This window comes from Ostrea edulis, chromosome 4 (assembly GCF_947568905.1).
Source record: "Ostrea edulis chromosome 4, xbOstEdul1.1, whole genome shotgun sequence".
Taxonomy (NCBI): domain Eukaryota; kingdom Metazoa; phylum Mollusca; class Bivalvia; order Ostreida; family Ostreidae; genus Ostrea; species Ostrea edulis.
The window spans coordinates 53,438,818-53,466,161 of record NC_079167.1 but is presented as its reverse complement, the minus strand read 5'-3'; the positions used below and the strand labels follow the sequence as shown (position 1 = coordinate 53,466,161).

General features: G+C 36.5%; 1 protein-coding gene across 5 annotated transcripts in view; it reads right to left on the bottom strand.

The window, feature by feature from the left end:
- Positions 1-337: 337 nt before the first annotated feature.
- Positions 338-27,344, bottom strand: part of LOC125669043 (prostaglandin E2 receptor EP4 subtype-like) — a 29,331-nt gene continuing 2,324 nt past the window's right edge. The window contains exons 1-5 of one of the 5 annotated variants that reach the window (XM_056162941.1): positions 22,435-22,599; positions 21,774-22,208; positions 5,187-6,302; positions 1,977-2,731; positions 338-451 (exon numbers count right to left, since the gene is read on the bottom strand). In XM_056162941.1, the coding sequence (XP_056018916.1) occupies positions 418-451; positions 1,977-2,731; positions 5,187-6,002 (1,605 nt within the window). In that variant the 5' untranslated portion in view covers positions 6,003-6,302; positions 21,774-22,208; positions 22,435-22,599 and the 3' untranslated portion in view covers positions 338-417. Of the gene's footprint in view, positions 1,465-1,976; positions 2,732-5,186; positions 6,303-21,773; positions 22,209-22,434; positions 22,600-27,344 lie in introns of those variants that run through there. The other 4 variants (XM_056162943.1, XM_056162940.1, XM_056162942.1 and 1 more) reach the window with 4 other exon arrangements.

The window sequence follows — 27,344 nt, the reverse complement described above, 5'->3', positions numbered from 1 at the left end:
TCCATCATTGATAAAATCTTGATCTTGTCTCTTTTTATACAGTGATATAATTATATGAAGCGATTTCAGTTTGTTTGCTTTCAAGAATGTTGATTACATTATGAAATATTTGGTATATCTCACGCTTTACTTAATAACCTCACAAAGAGGAGTTTCAAAACCCAGAACGTGGTCTGAATAAAAAGTGATCACATTTTGGCTGTTTGTAAGTGAAAGGGAATAACTGGCAAACAATTCTCGTTATGCAGCATTCATTCTGATATCGGAAGTAGATATGTACCTTCATCTCAACATTTTATATCTCGAAAATCGTAAAGAAATTAGAATGGCAAAAATATTACATTCAACGTTTTATTAAAAGCGAATACAGAAGCATATATACAGTATTAGTCGATATATTAATCTAGACTGCATTCTTCAGGTTATGGAATGTGATCTGTACTTTTCTGACCTGCAAAGAATTTTTTCCCCAAAAAATAAATATAGAAATGAACATACAATACAACCAATACTAGATTGTTCACAAAGACATCAAAAATTTAGAAGAAAAGAAACACATGTATTTACAATGATCGTACTTTTGCATCGATATTTTGCCCGGTGCAGCTCATAGCTAAGAATACCTGATTCACCTTATCTAGAACCTCGTAGTATCGGTCTCCATATGAGTGAAAAATTCTCGAGCGAGACATTAAACAAGATACAATCAATCAATCAATCGTAGTATCGAAGGCTTTTGTCGTATAAAATATGCAGGTTAATTTCGTAAAACAGGATATCCTAAATTTGTTCTATATCATGTTTTAAACCAAAACAAAAAACAACAAACATACAGTTGCAATTATATATTCGCAAATTTCATCTGGTTTCCTATCTCAACTGATCTTTTTAAGTAGACATCTGAACAATGAGGCATTGTGTGGTGAAATCGAGGATAGCTGAACTTGCCTCGTCTCCAGACATAGAGGATTGGCTCTTCGGGAGAGCATCGAAGTAAGCCAAATGAAATCAAGTGCTGCCCAAAGCTTGAATATATGTATGCATCTTGATGCACCCCCATTTCAATCGTAACTTCGAACAGTTTATTAACCATTAATATTGTCATATACGAAAAAACAATCTGGAGGCACGCGCCTTCCTCAATGTATATTCTAATTATAACAATACCGTGTTCAACTTGGAATTGGCTCAAACAGCTACATTCGGCCATACTACTAATTAATATTTCATGAAGAAGAAAATATGATCTCCAGTTAAACCTTTCGTATGTTTCTTTGAAATTAGCAGCATGTTTATGATCAAACCAAAGAGAGCAATTTATGATGGTTTTCGTGATCAATACGCAGTGTCCGAAGTTCAACATGAATCGCATATTTGGATTTGCGTTCAGAGGCATGCACCTGCCTGTTTTCCCTAACCATGTTCTTATCATGGAAATGTCATTCGTATCACCAGCTGAAAATTCTAGAACAGAAAAAAAAAGTTCATTATAAAAAATCAATTGTTGATAGGGTTTATAGTCTGGAAAGACTATTCCTTCGAAGCTGGTCGCCAAGTTGATAATTGAATCGCGTAACATGTAAACATAAACAGGGCTCGCGCCTTCTTTTGGAAATGAAAAGTTCAGATATCTCAAATATATCTTTGTCCGTTTTTTAATTGCTGTTATTAATCCAAGAATCCCCCTACCAAAATCGTGTCCACGCCCCTTTAATTCAGAGACCTTGGAAACTCTCGAAAATTTTAAGTTCTTGTGATAGTTTCTTTCCGTATATTTAGTAGGCCGTAATAAACTATTCATAAAAAGATGACTCCAGGCATGTAAATCTACGTCTATCTCATGAAAATAAGTGCAGTGAAAAATCTGTGTATTGCAGCTTTCACAGCAGAATTATTTCAAAAATAAAAAAAGTCATAGATGTCAAGCTTTTTGAAAATAACAAAAACATATCATGAAGACTCACAAGAAAACTTACTCGTTGGAGCATGGGTGTTGTACGTGTGTATGTGTGGCGTCAGACGCTAGCTTTGGACGCTGGGGCCTCCAAATCACTTCCGGAGTACCACTCGATAGCTCTGTGGATTTAGTGACGAAAACATCAGCCGTCTCGAGCTCCTCGTCATCAGAAGATTTAATATCTGTGCTGAAAACCTTTAGTTCCAACATTGAAGAGTCACTGCCATCTTTTGAGCTGGTTTTGTTTGATGATGATCCTTCTTTGTTTGAGGTTGTTAATCCAGCCTCTTTCCTCGTTGAAACCGACCTTTTTGCACTAGAGCGAAATTGAAAGTCATTGCCATGTTGTGATCCAGTCACGTCTGGATTGTTATAATCTTTCGGCGTTTTTGAATAGGTATCCTTCATAACATCTGGTAGGGAATGCACCTGTTTGATTTCGTTATTGAAGCTGCGGGGTCTCCTTTGCAGTTTGACAACACACCGTCCAGAAGGAGTTACCTGCCCCTCTACCTGGAACGGAAGTGCCGCGTAACACGGCTTCCTGTAACAACGCAAGTGATTGTCGTGAGCATGTCTTTTGTTTACATTCGGTCGAGATTTTTTACAACAAACCAGTCTTCGTAGAATTCGCTTGAAGCGTTTGAACAAGGATCTCCTCAGAATAATGTACATCCATGGGTCCAAGGTTTGATTGAAACTTGCCATTCGTACCGTTGTTAGATCCATGGGATAGTTTGGTTTTCCACTAGCTATTGTAATTAGTATGTGAACCTGAAAATTAGAAGAAATGTAATGAAATCGCGATACACAATCATCCAATTGAAGTCAACTTCTTTTGGATCGAAAACGACAAGAAATCTCGGCAAGCTTTGTATTACATGATCTAGGACAGTAGCTATGTAGTTTTACATGTATAGGTGTCTTATATGTGGTGTACATTGCCGATTTGATATAGATCAGTTATATCCATTACTTCCCACCTTCGCTAGGTTCATTTAGGTTTTAGTCATATCCGCCCAATCTCCACCCCACCCCCATAAACCTTAGCCGGTGGAGCTATTTTTAAAACGTTAAACATTAAAATTGTTATATCACGTGGTCTGAATCTAATTTATGTTCTGCCCATGGAAAGACGTTATATATAGAGTAATACGGCAACAACAATGGCAAGTTCAAAATTTTTACCAATGTTTTAAAGAAGATTGATTGAATATTGTTCAACGTCCCTCTCGAGAATATTTCACTTATATGGAGACATCACCACTGCCGGTGAAGGGCTAAAAAATTTACGACAAGCAAGGGGTACTGAGGACCTATTCTAACCCTGACCCTCACGGGATGTTTTGAAGAAGAAAATTTCGGACGAATTTAAAGTATTCAATTTTTTCATGCAGTGTTTTAAGACGTTCGTCCTTTTCCTTTCGAAGCGTATTTATTTTATTTTCAAGATCTTCATCAATTTTCGATAAGAGATTTAATTTTGCAAAACAGAATGTACAAACATATTCTTATCATGGTGCTAAATAAATCTTGTCAATACCTCCTGCAAATATACAAAAAATGGAAGGCTGGAGAATTAATAATACGTCGTAATTTTTGGGAGTTATTTCATTGAAACACAAACAACATGTGTTCCTGTCAAAATCCACAATTTCTATATCATTCGGAGTGTTAAATGTACATGCTACTTTATGTCCGTCGGATGGGACGCTAAAGGGTACCCCGTGTCAAGGATCACAAACCCCTTAGCACGCAAAAGATCATTTCCGTAATTTTTGAAAAAGAGTAGGTCTAGGTTTACTGGAGGCCATCAGGGAAACTCCAACATTTTTCAGTTAGTGAACCGTCGTAATATGGCTGAAATATTGCCAAAACGGCCTAAAAACGTAATCAATCAATACACGCTACTTTCGTTATTCTAGATTATTCCGAACGCACAAGCTCTCATATGTCAGTGTTGTAATTGGTCGAGCGCTACTGATTGAGTCCAATCGCGTTTCTCTAAAACAAAATGCTATCTTTTGAATAGCTCGATCGGCCAAGGGTTTGTGGGGAGAGGATTGGGCCGTAAACCCTTGGCTAACAAAGATGCTACTTCCGGTTGGCACTATTCTTAAAACTGTCCTTCGCATCATATGTTTAGTGACCTAATTTCTTCAAGAGCGATTATATTTTAATATCAAACGAATGGATTTTACATATCAGTTAACTATGAAAAGCTATATCTGTGTGAGATTTTTATTTATACCATATAATTGTGATAAAACAGTAACAAAATATTCGTCAGCAACGATACAGTGTAATTGAAATTAGGTGGTTGATGTGGATTTCACATTTTACAAACCTCATAATTTTTTACATAATGAAAGTACATGGAGTTTTAAATGAGGTGAAAGAGACCAATCAGGATAATGACCACTAATGATATAATTTCTTCCTACAGTCATCTTATCATTATCCGATGTTTTCCCCAAAATCAAGCATGTCAATATAATAAAGTAATAAACATTGAATCAATCTTATAATTAGAAAAGCTGCAAAATATGGAATAAAGATATTTTCATGAACCAGTATTACTTTCAAATATTTTATAAAAAACGCTGCTGAAAGGAGTACAGTCACTGTATTTTAGGCGCAGTTATGAAAAGGAATGGTAAACACGCAAAATGTCCTTGCGTCATTGATAATTAAATTTCTGAGATAAAAAGAATATCTGTATGTACGACTGCTTCTTTTCAAATTTGCTGTATCCAACACACACGCACGCACACACACACACACACACACTTTTGGCATGTGCCGCACCACTTCATATCAAAATCAAGTTTTTAAAATGTTAATTACCATTTCATTATAACGTCTAAAATATATAAATTACGCCGTGGTTTGTTTGATCAAAAGCAGAGTGCCCGTGTAGAGTTTGATGCTCACACTCTAATTTAAAAAAAAAGGTTTATGACACAATGTATCACAAAACGTGTGCTAAAAGTTATCTAAGTTAAGAGAATGAGTTATCCAAATACCTGTACGTAAGGAATGATAATAATACCCCAAAATGAAGGCGGTGAGGTTCACAGCTATAGTAGAAAATCCCAGTAACGTTAATGACCCACTATTCAGAAATATATCACTCTCATTAGCTATATTTTGTTGATTATCGATTTTAATGAATAGCCAAGAGGCCATATATAAATGTGCTTGAATTTGTGAAATGCCCTGTTCTTACCATGAAAGGGGTCCAACAAATTAGGAAAACAGTCGTCAAGAAACACATAAGAACAAACATTTGCAATTCTGTGTTTCGTTGCTTGCGTTTCTTATTCGAGTCAATTCCGGTGGTAGTTTGATGTTCCAGCTGTCCTTGTGCGGTTTCTGCCCTTTTCTTGAGATATCGGACTCGAAGCAGGGTAAACATGACGTATGTGTTGCAGACGATCATTACAGAGAGAACAGCAATGTTCAAGGAGGCGTAAAGATAACCATATCCGACCAACAAAGGGTCGTGACTGTGAAAATCGAAGAAACACCATGTGCATGGATACTGCACAACAAACGTCCCAAATCCAAACAGCGGCATAATTCCGATAATTAGCACAAACAGCCACAGAGCAATCAGTGTCACTTTTGCTCGTCCTTTATTGAAAAGCTTTGAATGTGTAAAAGTGCATCGCACGGATAAGAAACGTTCAATTGCCATGCTGCTAACGATTAGAGGCGTGGATAAACCAAAACATACCATAACGAACCCATTGAATCGACAGAATTCGTCGCCACCGAACCATTTTCTGTCGTTCAGATAAGCGGCAAGAGTTGCAGGCGAGGTCAGAATGATACCGGCTAGATCCGTCCACGCTAGTCCAGCGACCATAGTGTAGAAGATGCTGTTTGACAATCTACCCTTCCGAAGAACAAGCAAGGCCAGTATGTTTCCGAGTGTTCCCGCAACAAACATAATCACCGGAGATATGATTGTTGCTCCCCATGCTTCAGACCGGATGGTGGTACTGTTTTTCGACGTTTCATTACAGATACCCGAATCCATTTTTAAGTTATCACTTACTATAGTTCATTTGCTTTGCAAGTTCAATCTAGATAGGCACTATAGATATATCAAATTTACCTATACTTGCTTCCAAAAAAGGCCAATCTCACAGTTGAATTTCATCAATAAAAATTACAGATTAACCTCAACAATCCTTGATCCCCTACAAATGATAGAACGAATTTTCTGCATTGTTCGTCAAGATATCTGGTTTCATCCTGTAATTACTGGATACCATGGGAGACACCATGCGCCACTCTCTATCAACTGGATTCGCTTTCCATCATTACAAGTTGATCCCTGCAAAAGTTTTATCAAAATTGTATCAATTTGTGACTTGTCAATCAATAGCCAAAGACACAATAGAAATAATCTAATTCTCAGAAGACCACCCTTTAAAGATTTTCATGAACCTAGTGCTAGAGTGATTACCGATGATGCTGTTTATGGTTATTTAGTAACTGTATTGGGTATGTTCTCAGTTTATCACAATATTATATTGCGTAATGTGCGTGGGCTTCGTTAAGCTACATTGCAGCGCTTTCCCCAAATATTATATGGAACAGTGCACTAGCTTTAACAGTGATTTTTGTATGACTGATTTCTTCATTTTTTGTTGAACACTTTCTGTTGTGTTTGTGTTTGTGATTTTGCTCATGCAGTAAGAATCGCTGAAAAGCTTTCCACAAAATTATGTGTCAACGTGCCCCCTCCCATTCCCCCGAAATTCCATGCACCATAAAAAAAAATGATGAAACGACAGTACATAAGCGTTTCGCTTTTTATTTACGGATTTTACTATGAATATGCCGAATGGCAGTTTATGCCATGTCTGCAAAATTCCTAAACATGGCTGTCAAGACTAATTTCTACACTGTTCCAGATTTAGATTCGTTCTTCTTTCTGTAAAATCTATAAATCACAATCCATTATCGCTGTAGCAATTGAAGTTGTTAAACAATTAGTCTCGGTGGAAGGTCTTTCTTCACTTTTGGAGTTCCGATTATAATTGCCGACTACAATTTGCAACATGAAAGGTGAAGAAACAAACAGTGATCAATTTCAAAACTCCCACAAGTAATACAAAATAAGAATCGGGCAAACACGGACCTCTGAACACACCAGAGGTTGGGTTAGGTGCCTAGGAGGCGTAAGCACCCCCTGTCGACCGGTCACACCCGCCGTAAACCCCACATCCCGACGAGACAAACGGAGTGTCCGCAGTCAAAATCAGTGTGCCAAGAACGGCCTAACAATCGGTATGAAACACGTCAGACAGCATTTGACCAAATGCTAGGTTGTATTGGCAAACTAGATCGTTATAACGACCATAGAATTTGCGAAATGCTGACCTTAAACGAGACTGTTGAAACCATATGTGAATTAACGTTTATTCACACCAATTTACTTGTACATATCACAAACCTTTGTCCAAGAACAATTTTTGTGTTCTTGCAAAGGTGGCGATGTCACGAGTTTGTGTTTATTGCCAAATTGCCAAACATATCATACATGTACATATGGCACAATTTCACACACCAAAAAAAAAAAAAAAAAAAAAAAAAAAATGAAACCAGACATATATATGTCTCTGATGAAACATACTAGGAATTTTGCATCTATCTAGTAAATTAGGTTTATCAATTGTAAACTATGATTTACGAAGCGTAAATGGCAGTTTTTACTTGTAAAATTATATTTCACGACGTTAAAGTTAAAGATAACGAACAGTGATCAATCTCATAACTCCTATAAGGAATACAAAATAGAGATAGTTGGGTAAACATAGACCCTTGGATATACACTGTACCAGAGGTAGGGGTAAGCATCCTCTGTCGACTGGTAAAACCCGCCGTGAGCAAAGTTTATATGGGGGTCAAATAACAATTTTTGTAGCAATTGCTGTTAACCATAAAGCTTGCTGGTGTATAACTGTAGTCTAGAACCGACCACACCCAACCTTACAAAAAGCGGATTCAAAGAAACTCCGTGTCCGCATAAACGTACACAATCTAGTCTCCATTGCTCCTTTTTATCAAGTCTGTGATGGTTTGCACTTTCCGAGCTCACAGTAACAAACCCTCTTTCGTGTAAATGCCATAATTCACACGCATTACATTACATGGCAAACCATTTAGGTATTCAGCTTTTTCAGTACTTTTCAATATTGTTTCCCAAGACAGCAACTATTTCCCAGAGGAATTGCTTCATCAGGGAGTTGTACTTGCGGAGGAGCCAGTAAACCTTCCCATTGTTTGTACACCCAGTAGATAGGTAGGTACTACACAATTAGAAAAGTTTACATCCAAAACGGAAAAGCTCTGGATGACAAGACGGTAAATGGTACTAGTTTTAAGACTTTCACCCATGGAAAAGTAGTCTTGAAATTATTTTGCAAAATTAAGAAAAAATCCCTCGCGGTATAATTATGCTTATAAAACACTTGTTTGATTGACAGTAGAATATTACTAGTTCATTAGGGTATTTATTTGTCTTTGATTACAATATGGAAATCCAAAATAATGTGCGTACCCAGGAATTTACATCAATCTATGCACGGATAGCAGACTGTAGTTTTTCTGCTGCCAAACCTCGTTGACCAAAAGTAAGTTTATTTATGCCAATTAAGAGACTGATCTGAAGAGAATGATGCGTATCTCGTGGGGACACCACACTGAAATAAAACTAAGAATACATGGATTTAGGCCATATTGATTTTTATAATATAAGCATTGTCTTCTCCCCTGCGACCGTTTGTTCTACTCAGTATTGTAGATAATTATAGAGATGATATCTGTTGACCATTCTAAGCTGCATATCATTAGGGAAATTCATGGACTCGTTGTTTAACGCACATTTAATTGAATTTGGAAATAGATGTCCATTTTGTATGAAATGTGCACCCAACATTTCTAGAAATATCTCTGCATCTATTACAATATTCATCAATTAAAGATAAAGATAACGAACAGTGATCAATCTCATAACTCCTATAAGGAATACAAAATACAGAGTTGAGCAAACACGGACCTCTGGATATACCAGAGTTGGGATCTGGTGCCAAGGAGAATAAACATTCCCTGTCGACCGGTCACATCCGCCGTGAGCCCCATTTCTTGATCACGTAAACGAAGTAATCCGTATTCAAAATCAGTGTATCAAGAACGGCTTAACAATCGGTATGAAACACGCCAGACAACATTTGACCCAAAAGATAGGATCTCTTGGTAATATCTGCCTATTATCACCATCATTATTACAATAATTTGTTGTTTTAAAATAAGTTATATTTTCCAGTCAAGAAGCAAGCAAAAAGCCGTCAATCTTGAACATGTTTGTACTGTTGATTGCTTATTTGTTGTCTCACTCACCTAGAGACGTCACCAGCTTATAGGGGAAGTGCAACACATTGGTGCATATGCATGGCGCTTACTGCGGTAGTAGTAAGGTTTTTTTTCCATGCCAACGCTTAAAGTGACACGGGACCTTCGTTTTTAATGATATATTCGAAAGACCCGTGATTGTCGGGTGCAAAGTGAATAGAGCATGGTAAATAGACATTTATTTTAGACGTCATTTTTGTCACAATGTCGGGATCGCGAATCGATCCCAGACCTCCCGGTTACGAAGCGAGCCCCCTAATTACTAGGCTTCCGTGCCCGGTTTGAGCGACAAGAGCAAAACGGAGACAGTCTGGCTTTATGTGAAATGGAATTATCTGGTCAGTGTGTTCCCGTTATGAAGATTTCCTGGACTTGATCGAAATGTTCAACAAATCGGGAGTTAATTTTTCACAGAGAAATCGCTGAAGGATTGTTATGTTTGCAAATTATATAACCTTTACATAGAGGATAAAGCTGATACTAAAAAAACCCGACAAAATAAAAGATATTTGCGTAAGCTAGACACTGGCACTACATCAGCATGGCGTCCACGGAGTACGTCGCTGTATCATTTGTCTGTAAATCTCAAACTTTCTAAGGCAGATGCGGGATTTGATTGTCACGTATAGAGATTCTAATCACGATATTTTCAACAACACGACCACTCTCATTGTCTTCTCTTCTGTGGATTTTGACGTATAAAGGAACGGATGAAATATGGTGCAATTTTTTCATACATGATAGATTTTTAAAAATCAGTTTTCGATACTGTTACACCTGCTGAGCCAAAAAATCATTCCAGTACCGATTGTATTATCTTCGTAAAACACGAGCGGGTGTACATTACAACTTGGGGCTCGTGGATTCAGTTCTTTATCCGTAATTCGTTATATCCGTATAATGAATTACATTTGTATTTCTATATAATTTACATAGCGCATTTGGCACGAGAAGAGCAGATTATAAAACATAGTATGTCTTCCCAAGTATTTATCTTTATGCATAAGATTACCATGAAACACATACCTGGTATTAACATTGTTTTAGAAGTGCTGGTCTCAAGACCATGAACCTAAGAACAGAGATCAAATCCAGCTAACATTTGATATAATTTTCATAAACAAACGAGATATGATTATAATCTACCGATTATAAAGTCTCCCAAACGAATAACTAGCTGTATAAAAGTGGTTTTTTCTGAGTAGTACCATTTCCCTCCCTTTACAAAATTCATGCCAATTCTAACTTCATTAAAAAAAAATTGATCACAAATACTTTGATTTGAGGTTTCCCCCCCCAAAAAATCCCCTTTTCTCCTTCAGTAAAACTGGTGTCGCTTGACCTTGATCCTAGTTTGTAGGTCCCAACATTCTCTCATCATTTTTGATGATCCCATATCTCTATCAGTCCCAGTTCTAAAGTTATACAAATTTTTATAATCAAGGTCACTGGAGATACTAGTTTCTAAGTCACAACATCCTTTTATCATTTCTAAAGATTCCATGTATCTATCAATCCCAGTTCTAACTTGACCATGATACCAATTTGTAGATCCCATCATTCTTTTATTATTTCAGAATATCCCATCTCTTTATCAGACCAAGTTCTTAAATAATTCTAAGTTTATGATCTAAGGTCAGAGGTCAAGGTCACTGGGCTTACTTGACCTTGATACTAGTCTATAGATCTTATCATCTTTGAAGATCCAATGTCTCTATCAATTCCAGTTCTAAAATTTTTTGTTCAAGGTCAGAGGTCACTGGAGTTATTTGACCACGATGCTAATTTTTAGATCTCATCATCCTTTCTGAAGATCCCAAGAACTTATGACTTACAACCAACTTTACATGCTGGAATGTCCCAGTTTATTGTAAGATAATTCACTCCAAACGCAAAATATTTCAATAAGATATTGAAAATTAAGCCTCAGAAAAGTTTTGCTTCATTCATTTAAAGTAATAACTGTGTAATACAATTTAAGACCTGCTACTTTTGTCGTAAGTTGTTTTGTAAAACGGGCCCCTGGTTCTTAAGTAATACAAATTTCATGTTCAGAGATCAAAGCCATTGGGGTCACTTGACCTTGATACTAATTTGTAGGCCGTCATTTTCTTTTCATTTTCGAAGACCCCAGGACTTTATCATATTTGTCAAATTATATATCTTGAATTTTGGAATTAATTTTTCCCTGTAGAGTTCTATGTTAAACCACATCCCTATTTGACCCCCCCCCCCCCAAAAAAAACCCCCGTACCCTAACGCCTTTCAGTCTGAAATCAGAAATATTTCTGCACATCTAGATACATTGGCCTATCATATCCTTGAATATCTATTACTTTCATCAACTGGTTAAAGAGAACAATGTCGGACAGTTTTGGGCGCGAGAAAGAAGTGGAAGCGGAAGAATAATAAGAACCGAGCAAAACAATAAGTTTTTAAACTTCGTTTGGGAGACTTTATAACATTTTCAGCATATGTTTGTATTTGGTTGAGTTTTTTTTAAATAAACCACAAGATTTTTTTCAAAACATCTCTGCTAGATAAATCTTAAAGGACACATCTCATGTTTTCAAAGTATACAACATTACATGCATTTCGTCTTCTTTATGCTTATAGTAATTAATTCTAATAGTTCGTTCGCCGAAATTTTGCGATCATTAACCACAATACAGACTTAAATCTAAGCCCCGATTTCAAAGTCTAGTTAATTAGGTAGGTAGCCACGTGGTACAGTGACGTCACATGCGCCCTTCGGATTGTGAAAGTACTGCGAGATATTGTTAAAAACTCAACTTTTAGGGGCCTAATTTATTTACCATGGGCAACATTTAAATCGATGTTGACAAATTGTCCGAGTTGTATATGTTTTCACCACCAGTGCACACATATAACGATGTAAATACCCAAATATTGCGAGTAAAGCGTGTATGAAATCGGCAATATTGTGTGTAAATAATGTTTATATGGGTCGCTGTCTACAAACTGTTTGGTGATGTTGTTCCTTTATACATCTGTAATTGACGCTGTTTTTCTAAAATAAAGTGCAATCATTATTTGTTTTTGGATTAGACAAATTATAATACGTTAAATTGTTGACAACTAGGCCCTATGCCAAGCTATTGTCACGAGTGCATTTCGGAAAGAAAGAAAAAGACAACACACACACAAATCAATAAAATTATTCAAATTTAAAGTGGTAATCACATTATTTAATCTTGATAAAGCAATCTTATTACTATTTTTGAATTGTGATCTGCACGTCTTTAGGAAGTACGAAGTGGGAGCACGGCGTTATAGCCTACTGTCGCACTCAAGATGCTACGAGTTCAATAAGGAAATAATTTTATAATTCAATTTAAAGTTAGGAAATACAATATTCTATTATTTGTATAACTAAAAGTTCAATTATTTTGTATCTTTAATTTTTTTGTTTGTAAATCTACCAGTTGGTAGAAGTTACATTGTATCGTCGATATATGTTGTTACAAGGTGAAGGTCAGTTGGTCCGAGTGTGTATTGAATTTGAAGAGCAAAACAGACTGTATGCTATAGGCCTACCAGTGCTTATAGCTTCGATATATTCATTTTCTCGCAGTTTATCTGGGTCTCTGTCCAAGCGGTTTTTGAAAAGGTGACTGGGTGTGTTTTTTAAGGTAAAGTTCTTGCTCCAACAAAAAAATTATCCAGGTCTTTCTTCTCGTACCTTCCTTCGAAAAATACTCGGTCTAAATCCTTTCTACCGACAACTAGTACACCCGAGCACGGCACAAAACATCTTAATGCATTATTATTTACAAGCCGTTAACATGATAATTGGTTTTTTGACGATTAACTGTTTATGAAATGGCTAATAGATGTTTTCAAACCCGAGGGCGCATATGACGTCACACATAATGGCGCGTAAACTAGCGAAAGAAAATATGCATATCGCAAGATTTGAATTTCATCGCTTTCAAACTCGAAAACTACGCAAAATATTTCATTTAAAACACATTTAAAGTAGTTTTAGGCATAAAAGAGTTAATTTTGCTGGAAAAAAATGAAAAAGTTTAGAAACATGCGTTGTGTCCTTTAAGATTTAAGTGATCAAAATTTTGACTTTTAAAGTATATTTTCAGTTTATGGTTTTGGGGACTGACCCAGTGATTGATTGAATGAGGGACTCTCGAGAATATTTCACTCATATGGAGACGTCACCACTGTCGGGGAAAGGCTGCAAAATTTCGGCCTATGCTCGGCGTTTATGGCCTTTGAGCAGGGAGGGATCTTTATCGTGGCACACCTGCTGTGACACGGGACCTCGGTTTTTGCGGCCTCATCCGAAGGACCGCCCCATTTAGTCGCCTCTTACGACAAGCAAGGGGTACTGAGGACCTATTGTAACCCGGATCCCCACGAGATCATATGCAGGTGATAATGGAAAATTGCTACATAGATATGAGAAGTTGACGATGTAGAAGCTGAAATCATCCCGTTTGTCATAAAGTTGAGTTGTTAGTTTGCCGTTAATATCTACTTTCAATAAAATGTCTAAGTATGAAGCAGAAGTGGACTACTCTGTGGTGTCTTTATTTCGAGTTCACAGGGATATATCGAATTCACATATGAATGAAAGTTATTATTGTTAATAGATAAAACGTCGTCGATATATTTAAATGTTGAATTGAAGGCCACAGCAAGAGATCGGGGTTTTTTCACGTAGAAGTTTTTGAATAAAATCTCCTTCATATGAATATAAAAACAAGTCAGCTAACAAAGGAGCACAATTCGTGCCCATGGGAATTCCAACAGACTGTTGGAAGACCTGATCACCAAAGACCACGAAAATAATGTAAACGAGGATGACTGATCACTAGATAGGGATATGCGAAGGTTACAATGCAAAGGTTCTTGACATCTAGTTATTCGGAAGACACCCTAATCCCAAGAATGAGAAACTAGTCTACGCAATGGTTTCAGTGCACATAGAGATTCTCGTTGGTTTTTAAAAATTATATTAATGAATTTCTTATAAGTACTTAATTACAGACGTATATTCAAATAGGTATTCCCAAAGACTTATGCCCCCCCCCCCCCCCCCCCGAATTCCAATTTCATGCAAGCGCACTTGAAGTTCTTCGTATCATAATCACATACAACACTGGTAAATCAGTTTCACATAATTTACCATATTTCCGGTGGTCATAAAGATAAATAATATATCGACCTTTGTCCTGAGAAAATGGCCCTGCTGTTGTCCAAGGATAAGAACGTCTTGCCGTAAAGAATCTATTATACAAAACCTTACTAAAAAAGCTCAGGCGATATTTTGAAAAGGTAGATAAACTCCAAGGTCCAAATATTAAACACCATGTCTTCCCTTAAAGAATGTATAAATATGACAGTCCTACTAATTAACTAAAACAGTTCCCTATATACTAAATAAGTTATGTTTTCTTAAAAGTAGGTCAAACTCAGAGTTCAAGGTCAGAAGGTCAAAGAACATGGTATGAAACAAAAGGTGTTAACATAAAAAATATATACAAGACATGGAAGATCTACCTATGGTTGTTCAACATACATTGAATAGGTAAGATTTTTATTAAACTTCCAGGTCAAGGACATAAGATGACACACTATGCATTGGATCACATGAAAGGTCTCATAATTAAAAAAGGAAAGCCTTAGCTTAAATAGTTTCAGAGATATTTTTAAAGATATTTCCTAAATATATCAGCATATAAAATTTTGATCCTCTATTATGGCCCCACACCGAGGACCATGATTTGAACAAACTTAAAACTACTCTATATCATGAAGCTATCATTTAAGTTTTCACTTTTCTGCATGGCCAAGTGGTTTCTGAGAAGATTCTCCCTAATATATTCGTGTGTAAAACTTTGATATATTATTATGGCCACAACCTACTCCTGGGGACCATGATTTTAACAAACTTAAATCTGCAAGAAGCTTTTCTCGCCCAGAGGTTCTTGAGAAGATTCTTTAAAAATTCCCTATATATTTGCATTTAAAACTTTAATCCCCTGTTGTGGCCCACCCTACCCCTGGAGTCCATGATTTTAACTGACTTGAATCTGCACTATGTCAGGAAGCTTCCAGGTAAATTTGAACTTTTCTGGCCTAGTGGTTCTTCAGAAGATTTCCCCACTCTATTTTTGCATTTTCGTGATTACTGTGGAATCATCATTGTTCGTGGGGGATTGATGTTCGTGGGTAAGACGAATTTACATGTCCTCGAACATTTTGTAAACCAAGTAGAGTTATCTCTCCTAGTGACATCGTATCGCTTACCCACGAAATTACGTCCCCACCAACCAGCGAAATTTTGCTTACCCACGAACATTGGCCTCCACGAATTAAATGATTCCACAGTAACTCCCCTTTGAAGGGGGCATAGCCCTTCATTTGAAGAAACTTGAATCCCCTTCACCTAGGGATACTTTGTGCAAAGTTTGCTTGAAATTTAAACTTGAATCCCCTTCACCCACGGATGTTCTTTGCTACATTTGAATTTGACCGAATGGTTCTGGAGAAGAAGTAGAAAATGTGAAAAGAAGACAGACAACAGGTGCTTTCAGCTCAGGTGAGCTAAAACGTTAGTTTTATTCGATCACTTCTGCTGTAACAGACCTCTGTCCAACAGAAACGCTCGCGACTTCTCAAAATGGGCCGGCTCGTGCCGACCCATAATTGCAAATATTTAATCTATTTCATTATGATGATTATTTTGCTGCTATGCTTTTGATTTACCGACCGGATACTGATTGTTTGTCCTTCAGCATACTCCGGTAGAAACTTCCTATATCCACTACAACTCTTATTTTTATATGTCCGTTATTAGATGGGACGTATTATGTTATAGCGCTATCCATCCATGCGCCTGTCTGGCCGAATGTCCGTCCGTCCGGGGTCATATTTTCCTGACTTTTTTCCGTAACGGATGCATTTACAACTTTGAAATTTTGTCACGATTTCTCCCTCAAAAATTGAAAGAGCGAGTTTGCATTTCAGCTGGGTTGGTTCATCCTTTACCTACTTTGGGGCTATAAGTAGGTCTAACAGTTTTCCGAACTTTTTTCGTTACAGATACAGATATTGTCCTGTAATTTACACATAAGCTTTCTTTCAGAGGAATACAAGTTCAGTTTGCATTTCAGCTGGATTGGTCCGTCCTTGACCTGCTTTTGGGATTAAAATAGGTAAAATCGTTCTCCGGTCTTTTTTTTCATTACGAATACAGATATTGCCCTGATATTTAGTCAAAGGCTTCCTTTCGGAGGAAGACAAGTGCAGTTAGCATTTCAGCTGGATTGACGCACTATGACCTACAGTACTTTAGGGGTAGAAGTAGGTCAAACAGTTTTCCAGATCTTTTTTGTATGGTCACAAGTATTGCTCTGAAATTTAGTCACAATCTCCCTCTCAGAGAAATACATAATCAGTTCACATTTGAAATATTTCAACTTAATTGGTGCACCATGACCTATTTTAGGGCTAAAAGTAGATCAAATGGTTTCCTGGACGTTTTATCATCATAGATAGATATTGCACCGACATTTTGTCACAACCTCACTCTCAGAGAAATACATAATCATTTCACATGTCAGATGGATTGGTGCCCCATAACCCACTTGAAGGCTATTCTATTCAGAATGTGTGTAGTATCAATTCAAAAGTGCACAATATGCTTCCAGGTTGAATTTCACTGTCCGACGGGTGTATATTGTACCGTTTGCGGTATATATGCGAATCGAAATGGAATTGTAAAGTGGAGAGTAGAATTGACTGGGTTAACTGAATCACGCTATTTCATAAAGGGGGTCCTCTGTCATTCTTTGATACAACTATTATAAAAGGTGATCGGTTTATTATTCGATGACAATTCTTATCACGATTTCACAGTACATTTATACGGAATTCCACATTCCACACAAAAACGTTCAACACAATCAAATTCGTCGCGCTCGAGAAGGGTCTCTATGTAAGTTCATCGCAATTAAGCTCAGTTTTATCTAGATATTACTGTAATTGCATCTGGGACATCAAACCTATTAGTAATAAAAATCTTATTGCCGTGGTTGTTCCCGAATGAGACTAATGAAAATGGTGGTCATGGGATATTATCACCAGATGAATACATTTAGTTCACAATATGTAAATCTTTCTATTTCATCCAACGTTGTTGTTTTTTTAGATAATGAAATCAATAGGTATAGTAAAAAAATTTCAGACACATTATTAAATGATCCGAAGTACTCGAAACTTTGATATGCAAAACAATGACTGGGCACTAGGGAAAAACTAAATCTATCCACAGATTCATGTATGTCGTTACAGCCACAAAATAATACACGTAATAAAAATGATTACGAAAAATTATGTCCAATCACTGGGGATATAAAAATATGCGGAAATCTTTCAAAATTTTATTTTAAAGTTTCATTCCAACTTGTAAAAGTCTGCAAGTGATAGTCTGTGTTTTCGGTACTACCGTATTATTTTCAATTTTACAAGGACACACACGATAAAAAGTCGGGAATATAAGACGAATGTGAAAAAGGAAATTCAGGAATACGTTTCTCACTTCGATAAACAAATTAAACAGATAACAAAAAGGTATGCCGCAGTATACATGTAAAAGTTATAAAACTACTTCAAATTTATTCCTTTTAGAAAGTATCAAGAAACAGCAAGACAGAAGACAGAGCAATTGAAATTCAACTTTAAGTGGGGGAGGTGTCCAAGAGATGTATCCCTGAATGCCAACATATTTCATAACTTCAAAGATTCACGTTCCGGTATACGTCACACGATTCCTTATAACGAGTTGATCATATCGTACAGACGACTCCATTCCTCCTAAGTGCGACTGATTTCTTTTATGACACCTCTGCACATTTATATTTCCCAATATAACCTCTGCTATATCATTGTAATTTAATTCTATAAGAGCACAGTGATGTATAGTGACTATGAAATCTAGAAAAAAATGTGTCCTGTTCTGAATATCTAAGCTAAATTTTAATATTCAGCAACAGTATAAAACAAGATTGATTGATTGATTATATATTGTGTAACGTCTCTCTCGGGAATTTTTCACTCATACGGGGACGTCACCATTGCCGGTGAAGGGCTGCGAAATTTAGGCCTATGCTCAGCGCTTACGAGCTTTGAGCAGGGAGGGATATTTATCGATATTTATCGTGCCACACCTGCTGTGAACGGGACCTCGGTTTTTATGGTTTCATTCGAAGGACTGTCCCATTTAGTCGCCTCTTACGACAAGCAAGGGATACTGAGGACCTATTCTAACCCGGATACCCACGAAGCGTATATAAAAAAAGAACTTAAATGCCCTCAAAAGTGCATTTGCCGATGAAAGGCTTTACATAATACAATACGATATGACTAATTTGGACCCATCCCTGAGTCAAAACCCTGGTGTTGCGAAATTCACAATTTTTGTACACCCTTTTCTGCTTTCCCTTATTATGCATTTAGTTGTTATACCCTATCAGCAAAGATAAAGAAGAGAATTCTCACTATGATAATTTTGGCTCCACTCTGGAACTAAACCCTTACCCCCCAGGATCATGAAATTTACAATTTTGGTAAAGGACTACCTACCCCTTCTAATTATCTATTTAGTTTCAATAGCATTAAAGCAAATATCATTTACATGTTTTGCAAATATACACTATATATACCAAGTTTGGACCAGCCCTGGAGTAAGAACCTCTACTCCGGGGATTATAAAATTTACATTTTGATCGAGGCCTTCCTGCTCCACATCACCATACATTTAGTTTTTCTGCACTGTGTCAGGAAGCTTTCATGTAAATTCCAGCTCTTCTGGCTCAGTGGTTCTTGATAAGAAGATTCTTAAGTGACCCCACCCTATTTTTTGCATTCTTGTGATTATCTTCCCTTTGAAAGAGGCATGACCCTTCATTTGAACAAAACTGAAAGCCCTTCACGCAAGGATGCTTTTGGCCAAGTTTAGTTAAAATTGGCAAAGTGGTTCTGGAGAAGAAGTCGAAAATGTGAAAAGTTTACAGACAGACGACGGACGACAGGCAATCAGAAAAGCTCACTTGAGCTTTCAGCTCAGGTGAGCTAAAAATGCATAATCCCCCGAACGCCACAGATAGTAAAAGGAAACAAAAAAATTTCATGTAGCTTAATACATATATACATGTATGTCGCAATAACTCGTCAATAGCTGAAGACAATCAAAGAACAAGTGTATGTATTAGACCATCTGCAAGTGCATATAAAATTGAATCGGAGACGTCAGTTTTGATTTCCTGTTCAAAGTTTATCAAAACAAAACAAAACAATATTTTCCCTGTATAACCAAGGACTAATATTGATATTCAATAATGGGATGTTCCGACGACCCGGTCCAGCACGCGGTGTAACCAGGTACACGTTGCAACCCCTAGCATATTCATAATTGCCCAGGGGATAGATATTCTGAATAGATTGAAAACTGCCTATTCTCTCCAACAAAACAGTTTGTGTGGTTTCCGCGTTTCCTCCACTATTTTGCAAATATTTGTAATCTACAAATATTAGCTTTATTCCTGACAACAGTTTTCTTTGTAAAATAATTACTCATAAAGATTCAATTTTCATGTGATATTGATTATACCTGGAGGGTAACAACATTAATTATTCTAATATATTAATAATACATATACGTTTAATTCCATGTACATATTGATGTGAAGATTCCATAACACTGCTATCAAAACTACGACGAGCAAGCCGAAAAACACAAAATGATCGATTGACTTTTGAGTACCCCGCCCACAACTAAGATGGGATAAAGATGTATGACCTGACAGCGTATGTCTTGGAGAAACAGCTCGCGACACCAAGGATACCAGCTACATATACAGCTCAGTCTAACTGATGGATTTCATATCTTATTTATAAGACATTTGTCGACAGCGAAAAAGCAATGTTCTTTCAAATTGTTAAACGTTTAGAATCTTAGGAAATGCAGTCGGCAAATATCTCTTCAGAGCTAATGTTGATTTTTGTACACCCGACTTAAAAAATAAGATAATTCTGCTTTGTGATATTCAAATTGTCTTTCAACATTTCCTTGGAAACGCCTTCTGATTTGGTAGAGATAAACATAGCGTGGGGAAATAGATGGCATCGAAACAATAATTGGAATGATTTAATGTTAAAGTAAGCCCAATTAAATGAAGTTGCTTTGATTGTTTGACGTCCCGTCGAGAATTTTTCACTGGTATGTTATCATGAGACGTCAGTAAAGTACTACACTTAGCACTTACGCCCGTAGCAGCGAGGGTTCTTTAACGAGCCAACGCCTGCCGCGACATGGGACCTCCGGTTTAAAGGTCATATCCGAAAGACCCGTGAGTGTCACTTCTAAATGCCGAGCGTTTGGCGAAGGAGCAAGCACTACCTATGTTTACATCTTAGGTTTGACGCGGCCATGGCACGAGCGGGATTCGAACTCACATTCTCCAAGTTACGAAGCGAACGCTCTACCACTGAGCTACCGGGACCGGTAAACAAGAGCGGTTAGATCCGTCGAGTTATTTGTTTGCTGTAATCTTTAATGAATAATAAAAAATCGGTCGTGAATCGACAGTGACACACAGTAATAAAATCATGGGAAGAATCGCCGATGAAACAAATCTACGTCGGTATGGGTAGGTTTCCTCAGTTTGTAACCGACGACTTTTGCTGGCCCTGACCCATACATTATAAAACAAATGCACTGGTTAAAGGAGATTTATTGTCCACTGATTTTTCATTCTTGAATTACAGCACTCTCTCACCAAGCGTCCATTTGTAACATTATCTCGTATTAAATCGATTATACAGTTTTCTAGATGAAAGAGCAAATTAAATGTTCATTTGGTTATTTCATTAATTTCTTTAAAGTTGACACCTCTTTTATGACAAACTTCAAACAAATAATATCGACTTTGATGCAGCATTACTTGTCCTCTTGTGTAAAAAAATATATCTATTTTCATCTTCTGTAACTAATCTGATTTTTTTTAGGTAATAGTATGGAATTACGACTCCATCTCACCGAATTGTTAAGGGGTTTTGTCTTCCAAACTTATCAATAAAACAGAATGACAAAATGAGTCTTCATTATAAGATTTCGAAAACTAAAATCTATATTTGTATATCCCTCTTATTATTTAAGGACTTTATTTTCTTGAATTTGATACATATGAAATAAAACGTAATTGTCAATAATAAAAAAACAAAACAAACCACCAGTCATTAAAAAAAAATGTTTGCTTGGAAATTCAAAATAATATATTTTTCAACAATAAAACGTGCCTCATCAATCATATATATCTGCAAAGAAGTAAAGTCATATACATACCTGTTTGGTATATGAAAATCGACTAGCCAAGTCTTCACAAATTATAAGCAACAGTACAGAGCACATCCATCCATCAATGTTTCACTTTCAGCAAGTGAGCATTATTTTAATGCTTGGCTTTCGGCGTTTCGTTGCTGACAACTTGAGAGCGGCAACGCAGGATTTACCTCACTGTGAATCGATTGCAGTTGATATAAAATGCGATAAATTAAATCCAGGTTATAGAATTGAATAATTTTCCTCTGTAACCTTGTGTGGCCATATAATTTTTAAAAAATCCGGCCAAGGGTTGTGTCGTTGTTTTTTTCAGGTTGTTAATTTTTCATCTGTATGCGGCGGATGTAGACTTCCTTGTGGACGCTCATAAGGGAAATGTATGACAGTATAACATTGTCAAAGCTGTCTCTAAAATCTTTAATAATTCAATTTCGGAATCTGAAAAATTTTGAAATTTTGGAGGAAACACACACACACAATGCAGAATTATATGAGTATTTCAAGAAAGCACGATAAATATATACAAGTTAAAGAATTTAGCATCTACAGATTTTATCCATGCATCCAAATGTCAGAATATTGTTCGAGTATTAACATTTCTAAAATTTTGGCATTCACGTTACATAAATGTTTACAATAAGTAGACTCAAGTTATTAAGCTTACACAATTTTCACCATGAAGATCAACGAGTGGTTTTTTTTTCTTCATTGTAAAAAGCCGGTTGCTATGAATATATCCATTACGTTAGGAGGTTACAGCAATTACTGTCAGAATGATATTTTGCTGGTTTTTCTATCAAAGTATTGACTACTTCAGATACCTTTCAAACTGACGAGGTGTAGGATGTATTTAACGTTTAAAAACTTAATTTCAACGATTATTTATGAATAACAAGAATTGCTTTCCAATGGATGTGCAGGAAAAACAAACTATCCATTGATTTCAGTTAGAATACACAGATGGGTGGATTCGCTTCTATGGAAGAAGGTGACTAATTTAATTGCGTCGGTAATGAATAGTGCATAAAGGAACACCTAACAGAGAAAAGGCTATTGGCGATTTACGTGTTCCTAAATGTCAGCCTTATAAGAGACTGTTAACTATGCACATATTCATTGTATGTTGCAAGTCGTTATGAATAGTTTTGATGTAGATGTTGTTAAGTTTGTGAAGGTCACCTTCTGAGATGAAAAGTTCAATAGGTCACCCCTTTTTATATCAAAATATTTTGGTTAGTTTGCGCATGCTCACTCATTCAGTATGTCTTACATATGTACAAAGTACATTGTATATGTCTAAGAAAATGCTATCTTCAGTCTTATTAGTTGCTAATTGTCTTAATGCTATCTTCAGTCTTATTAGTTGCTAATTGTCCTCTAATCAACCTCTCTCGCCTGCATAAAAAACTACGATGCTTATTTAGTCGTAAGTAATCTTTACTATTTTAATTAATCTATCATGTATCGGGTTTGTTCTAGATCACTATAGAATTAATAAAACTTATTAGGTCACCCGAGTCACTCAGGTGATCAGAATTAATAAAACTTATTAGGTCACCCGAGTCATTCAGGTGATCTACTGTCGTTGGTCTTGAAAAGTACAAAAGTGGAATGTGAATTGTGGTCTTAGAGCTCCCCCAGAGTCTCGCGAGTGGGGGGAAACTGCATCCAAAAAGAAAAGCCCAACCAATTTTTCAAAAATATCTACTGCCATACAGGTAGGAGAAAATCCAAATGCATGGTTATGACGTCCATGCAATCTAATTAAAATCAGACTTCTTAGATCCGCGCCTTATACTCTGCGATTGTGAGCGTATTCTAGGATCTGATTTTAATAAGATTGTATGTCCATAAAGCCCTTTATCAAAATTGTTTAATCCATGACCATTCGGTCAGGGGTTCAATCTCAAGGTGGGGCCAATATGGTTATATAGTAAAGATATATTAAATCTTAGAAAATATTCTCTACATGTGTGAGAAAAACTAAATGCATGGCTATGATGTCCATGAGGCCCTCTATCTAAGTTGTGAAAATCGTGGCACCTGGGTTCAAGGTTTAGGCCCTAGAATGGGAATAAGAGAATGAAGGTTAACACATTTTTATACTGAAAGTATTGTAGTTAAAACTTGTTAAACCCCCCCCCCCTAACTTTTACACACACACTATTGATTTATGATGTTTAAAAATCTTTACTTCTGCCGAAACTGACTACATGTTTAGAAAGATTACTTGAATTGGAGACTCCATGACCCCTGGGGATGGGGAATTGATTCTAGGGGGAGGGGAAAACCAAAATGGTCATAGAGTATATAATGGTTAAGAATTCTTCTTTTATTTTTTTTGATGTTCAATGAAAGATGAATACACATTTAGAGGAGAGGTAACAGCTGACCATCAAAATTACAGGTATATTTCATTGGGGGAAGTAACTAAGGGCTGATGTCAATGCTTCAAACTTCATCTTTCCTTCTATTGTAATTGAATGGGAATTGTATGCAAGGTGAAGATATGTATAAAGATCATAAAGCTAAGCACACGACTCCAGAATGAGGTTTAACTGTAGATATGAGACTCTCTGTGTGGGCTATGGTACTTCGGTGACCGTTAAGGCCTGTGGGCCTCTTCTTTATTTTCCCGTAAACAGGTTGTGCACAAAAAAAAGGTTAATTTCAAATTCTAAATCATACAATAGTGATGTCAATTTTAGACCTATGATAGTTGTACTGTGACGTTTAACGTGATGGGGGAAAGTGCATCATTTATAGCCTCTAACGGAAAAATAAAGACATTAAAACTGTTCTACCGTTTTGTGATGAAAATGAATTTTAGCATCATCTGAATTAGTAGCACCAAAGTTCAGTTACCTAACAAAATGTCATTGCCGTCATAAAACAATTCAAAGACAACAATCAAAGTCGTAACGAGAAAACATTTACAAGCTTATTCAAAAGTACTACACAGACATGGCTCTCTAACACGAATGCTACTGATTAAAGTTATCGGCATATTGTTTGGAATTTCAATTTAGATTATTGTGATTTTACAAATCTGTTGTTCCACGTTGTGGTAGTTTTTGGATCAGATCTTTCCCCTATGAATCAATCTGCTCCACCTTCTAACACTTATTTACCGATTATCACAAAAGTCCTTATGCTATTGCCGAAATATACAAAACATAGAATTAAGAACTGAAGGACCTGTTTTAAGAAATACAAAGGAATTAGCACGCGCCTGTTCATCTAAAGCTTTGTCTTCTGTTGCAATCACTTAAACTTTCTAGTACTCTGTGTGAAAACAGAAAATGATATTTTTGCAGAATATAGGAACTCCTAGAAATGCTGATAGAGATGCTATGTTACGTAAAAAATAAATAAATAGATAAACCCAGAACCTTCTATATCATAGCATTGATCAAGAAATACGTGTACATGTACTTATGTAAACTCTCTCTCTTTCTTTCTCTCTTTCTACATTTTTCCTCTCTAGAGAATTCTCGCGTCGAGAAAATGTTTAGAATTATATATAGTCAAAACAAGCATTTATACCCCCTGTACGATTTGACCTTTCTGATTATGATGCCGGATTGTAACCAACATTCTTTTGATTTCTACCAAAAAGTCTATAGTTGGACACACAAAAGAAAACTTTTAAGTCTTAACAGAAACACCATTATACATAAAATCATTTTAAAAGTCAACGATGCTGCAATATTTGTAATACTTCCGGTACATGGATAACTTCTGGAACACAAGTTGTTTTTTTTTGCACTTTGAGTGATCTACCCTTTAATAGATTTAGGCTTTTATGAGTGAGCCAGTCATCTCGTCAATTTTATACATTGCTAACCGCTACTTCAATAAAGCTTGATGATTATTCTAATAAATGATACAACTTCATATTTCCTTTGTGATTTCAGACTTTAGAGTTTAGTGACTAAAGCTGGTGACGTATCGACATGAACGTACATTTAAACTAACCATATCATATACATCATATAATTTGATTTTTGTTAGAAATAAATGTCTTCCCAGCTCCCCAAATACGGGATAGAGAAACTTGAACATTTTGGAACTCTTCGGAAAAAGAAGTTACGAAAAGTGTGCGTCAATTTGGCAACTCTTGTATACAAATTGGTAATGGCCAAAGACGACTAATTTCTGATACAAAAATATCTGCTTAAAGATTATTTTTCAGAATGTTGCAAGTGAATGCCCCAGTACACGTATCCAGATACGTACGTACAGCAACATGTAACCCTGTGTGAATCTGAAGCAATAAACACGTCAAATCAGCAGAAAATGTCGATTAATAAATCATTGTCATCCTGTCAGTAATTCCTGCTGGTAATCTACGATGTACATTGCCCTTAGACGTCACCAGTTCGAAAAAAAGCGAAAGAGAAGCACTAAGCGTGTGTCAAATTTGTAAACAATTTTACATGCTAATCTTATAGAAAATTCACTATCAAAATTTCATTTCAGTAGCACATTTGTGTAATTATTACTTTCTTACACTTATAGTACTTCATGTCATTCATGAAATGATGTAATATTTAAACACAAACGACACATGTAGTTACTCATGTCAGTTTCTGTCTTTGTATACGACCTCGGTCCTACAAACCCGAGTATGTTCGGCAATCATCATTCCCATGTCCGTGTATACGACACAATGGCGGTTTATACGAAACGTTCATTGTAGCATCGTCGGAAACCCACGGTTGGTCGCTCTACGATTACCTACCATGGGTCACAAGGCCGATATTTTCGCATAACTGATTAAAATGCGTGTTCTTACGTGACCTATCGAGGACCAATGGGAATCGCCGTAAATATTACCGGTACTCAAAGTGTCAGCTGTAATGGCGGCGGACATGGAAGTGTGTGTTTTGTTGTGCCACTATCAAAGATATATAGATGAAAACTCCAGATTTGGCACCCAAAATGGCTGATTATTTTAACTAATACTTCACTTTCACATGTGCCCCCCCCCCCTTCGGAAATCCTGGATCCGCCTCTGGTATGTTTATTATCATCACTGCTTCATGGCACGTAAATAAAATCAGTCTTGCATGTTACAATTTAAAAATTAGATACAAATTTGAATTGAGGTATGGTCTTACAATCCCGTTCACATGTAATTTTATAATTAGCGTAGGTGAGACATCAATTGTGTTCACACTAGAGAGGTGTGTTTTAGATCGAAGGTCACAATTACTGGCTCAAATTGTGCCGACAACACAAATAGAACAAATTACGGCAGTACTTCATACGCACGTAAGTTTAACACACCTATAGAAACCGATGAAATACAAAGTCTGTTAAAAAAACCATTGTTCCCGTATGATGGAACTACGAACTCGTGCTGAACATGTAGACCTGTACATAGACTCGTACGCAGTAGTAAACGCTTGGTAACAAAGGCTTTTTTCCCTGTCTTTATAGACACAAATACACCCTTCGCTTCAATAATGTAGATAAAGCATCTCGCTGAAAATTTTGTAACTTGTCCAACTTAAACGTAGTTAAAATCTTGGCTTCAAAAGCATGTTTTTCTATGCTACCGAGAACTGG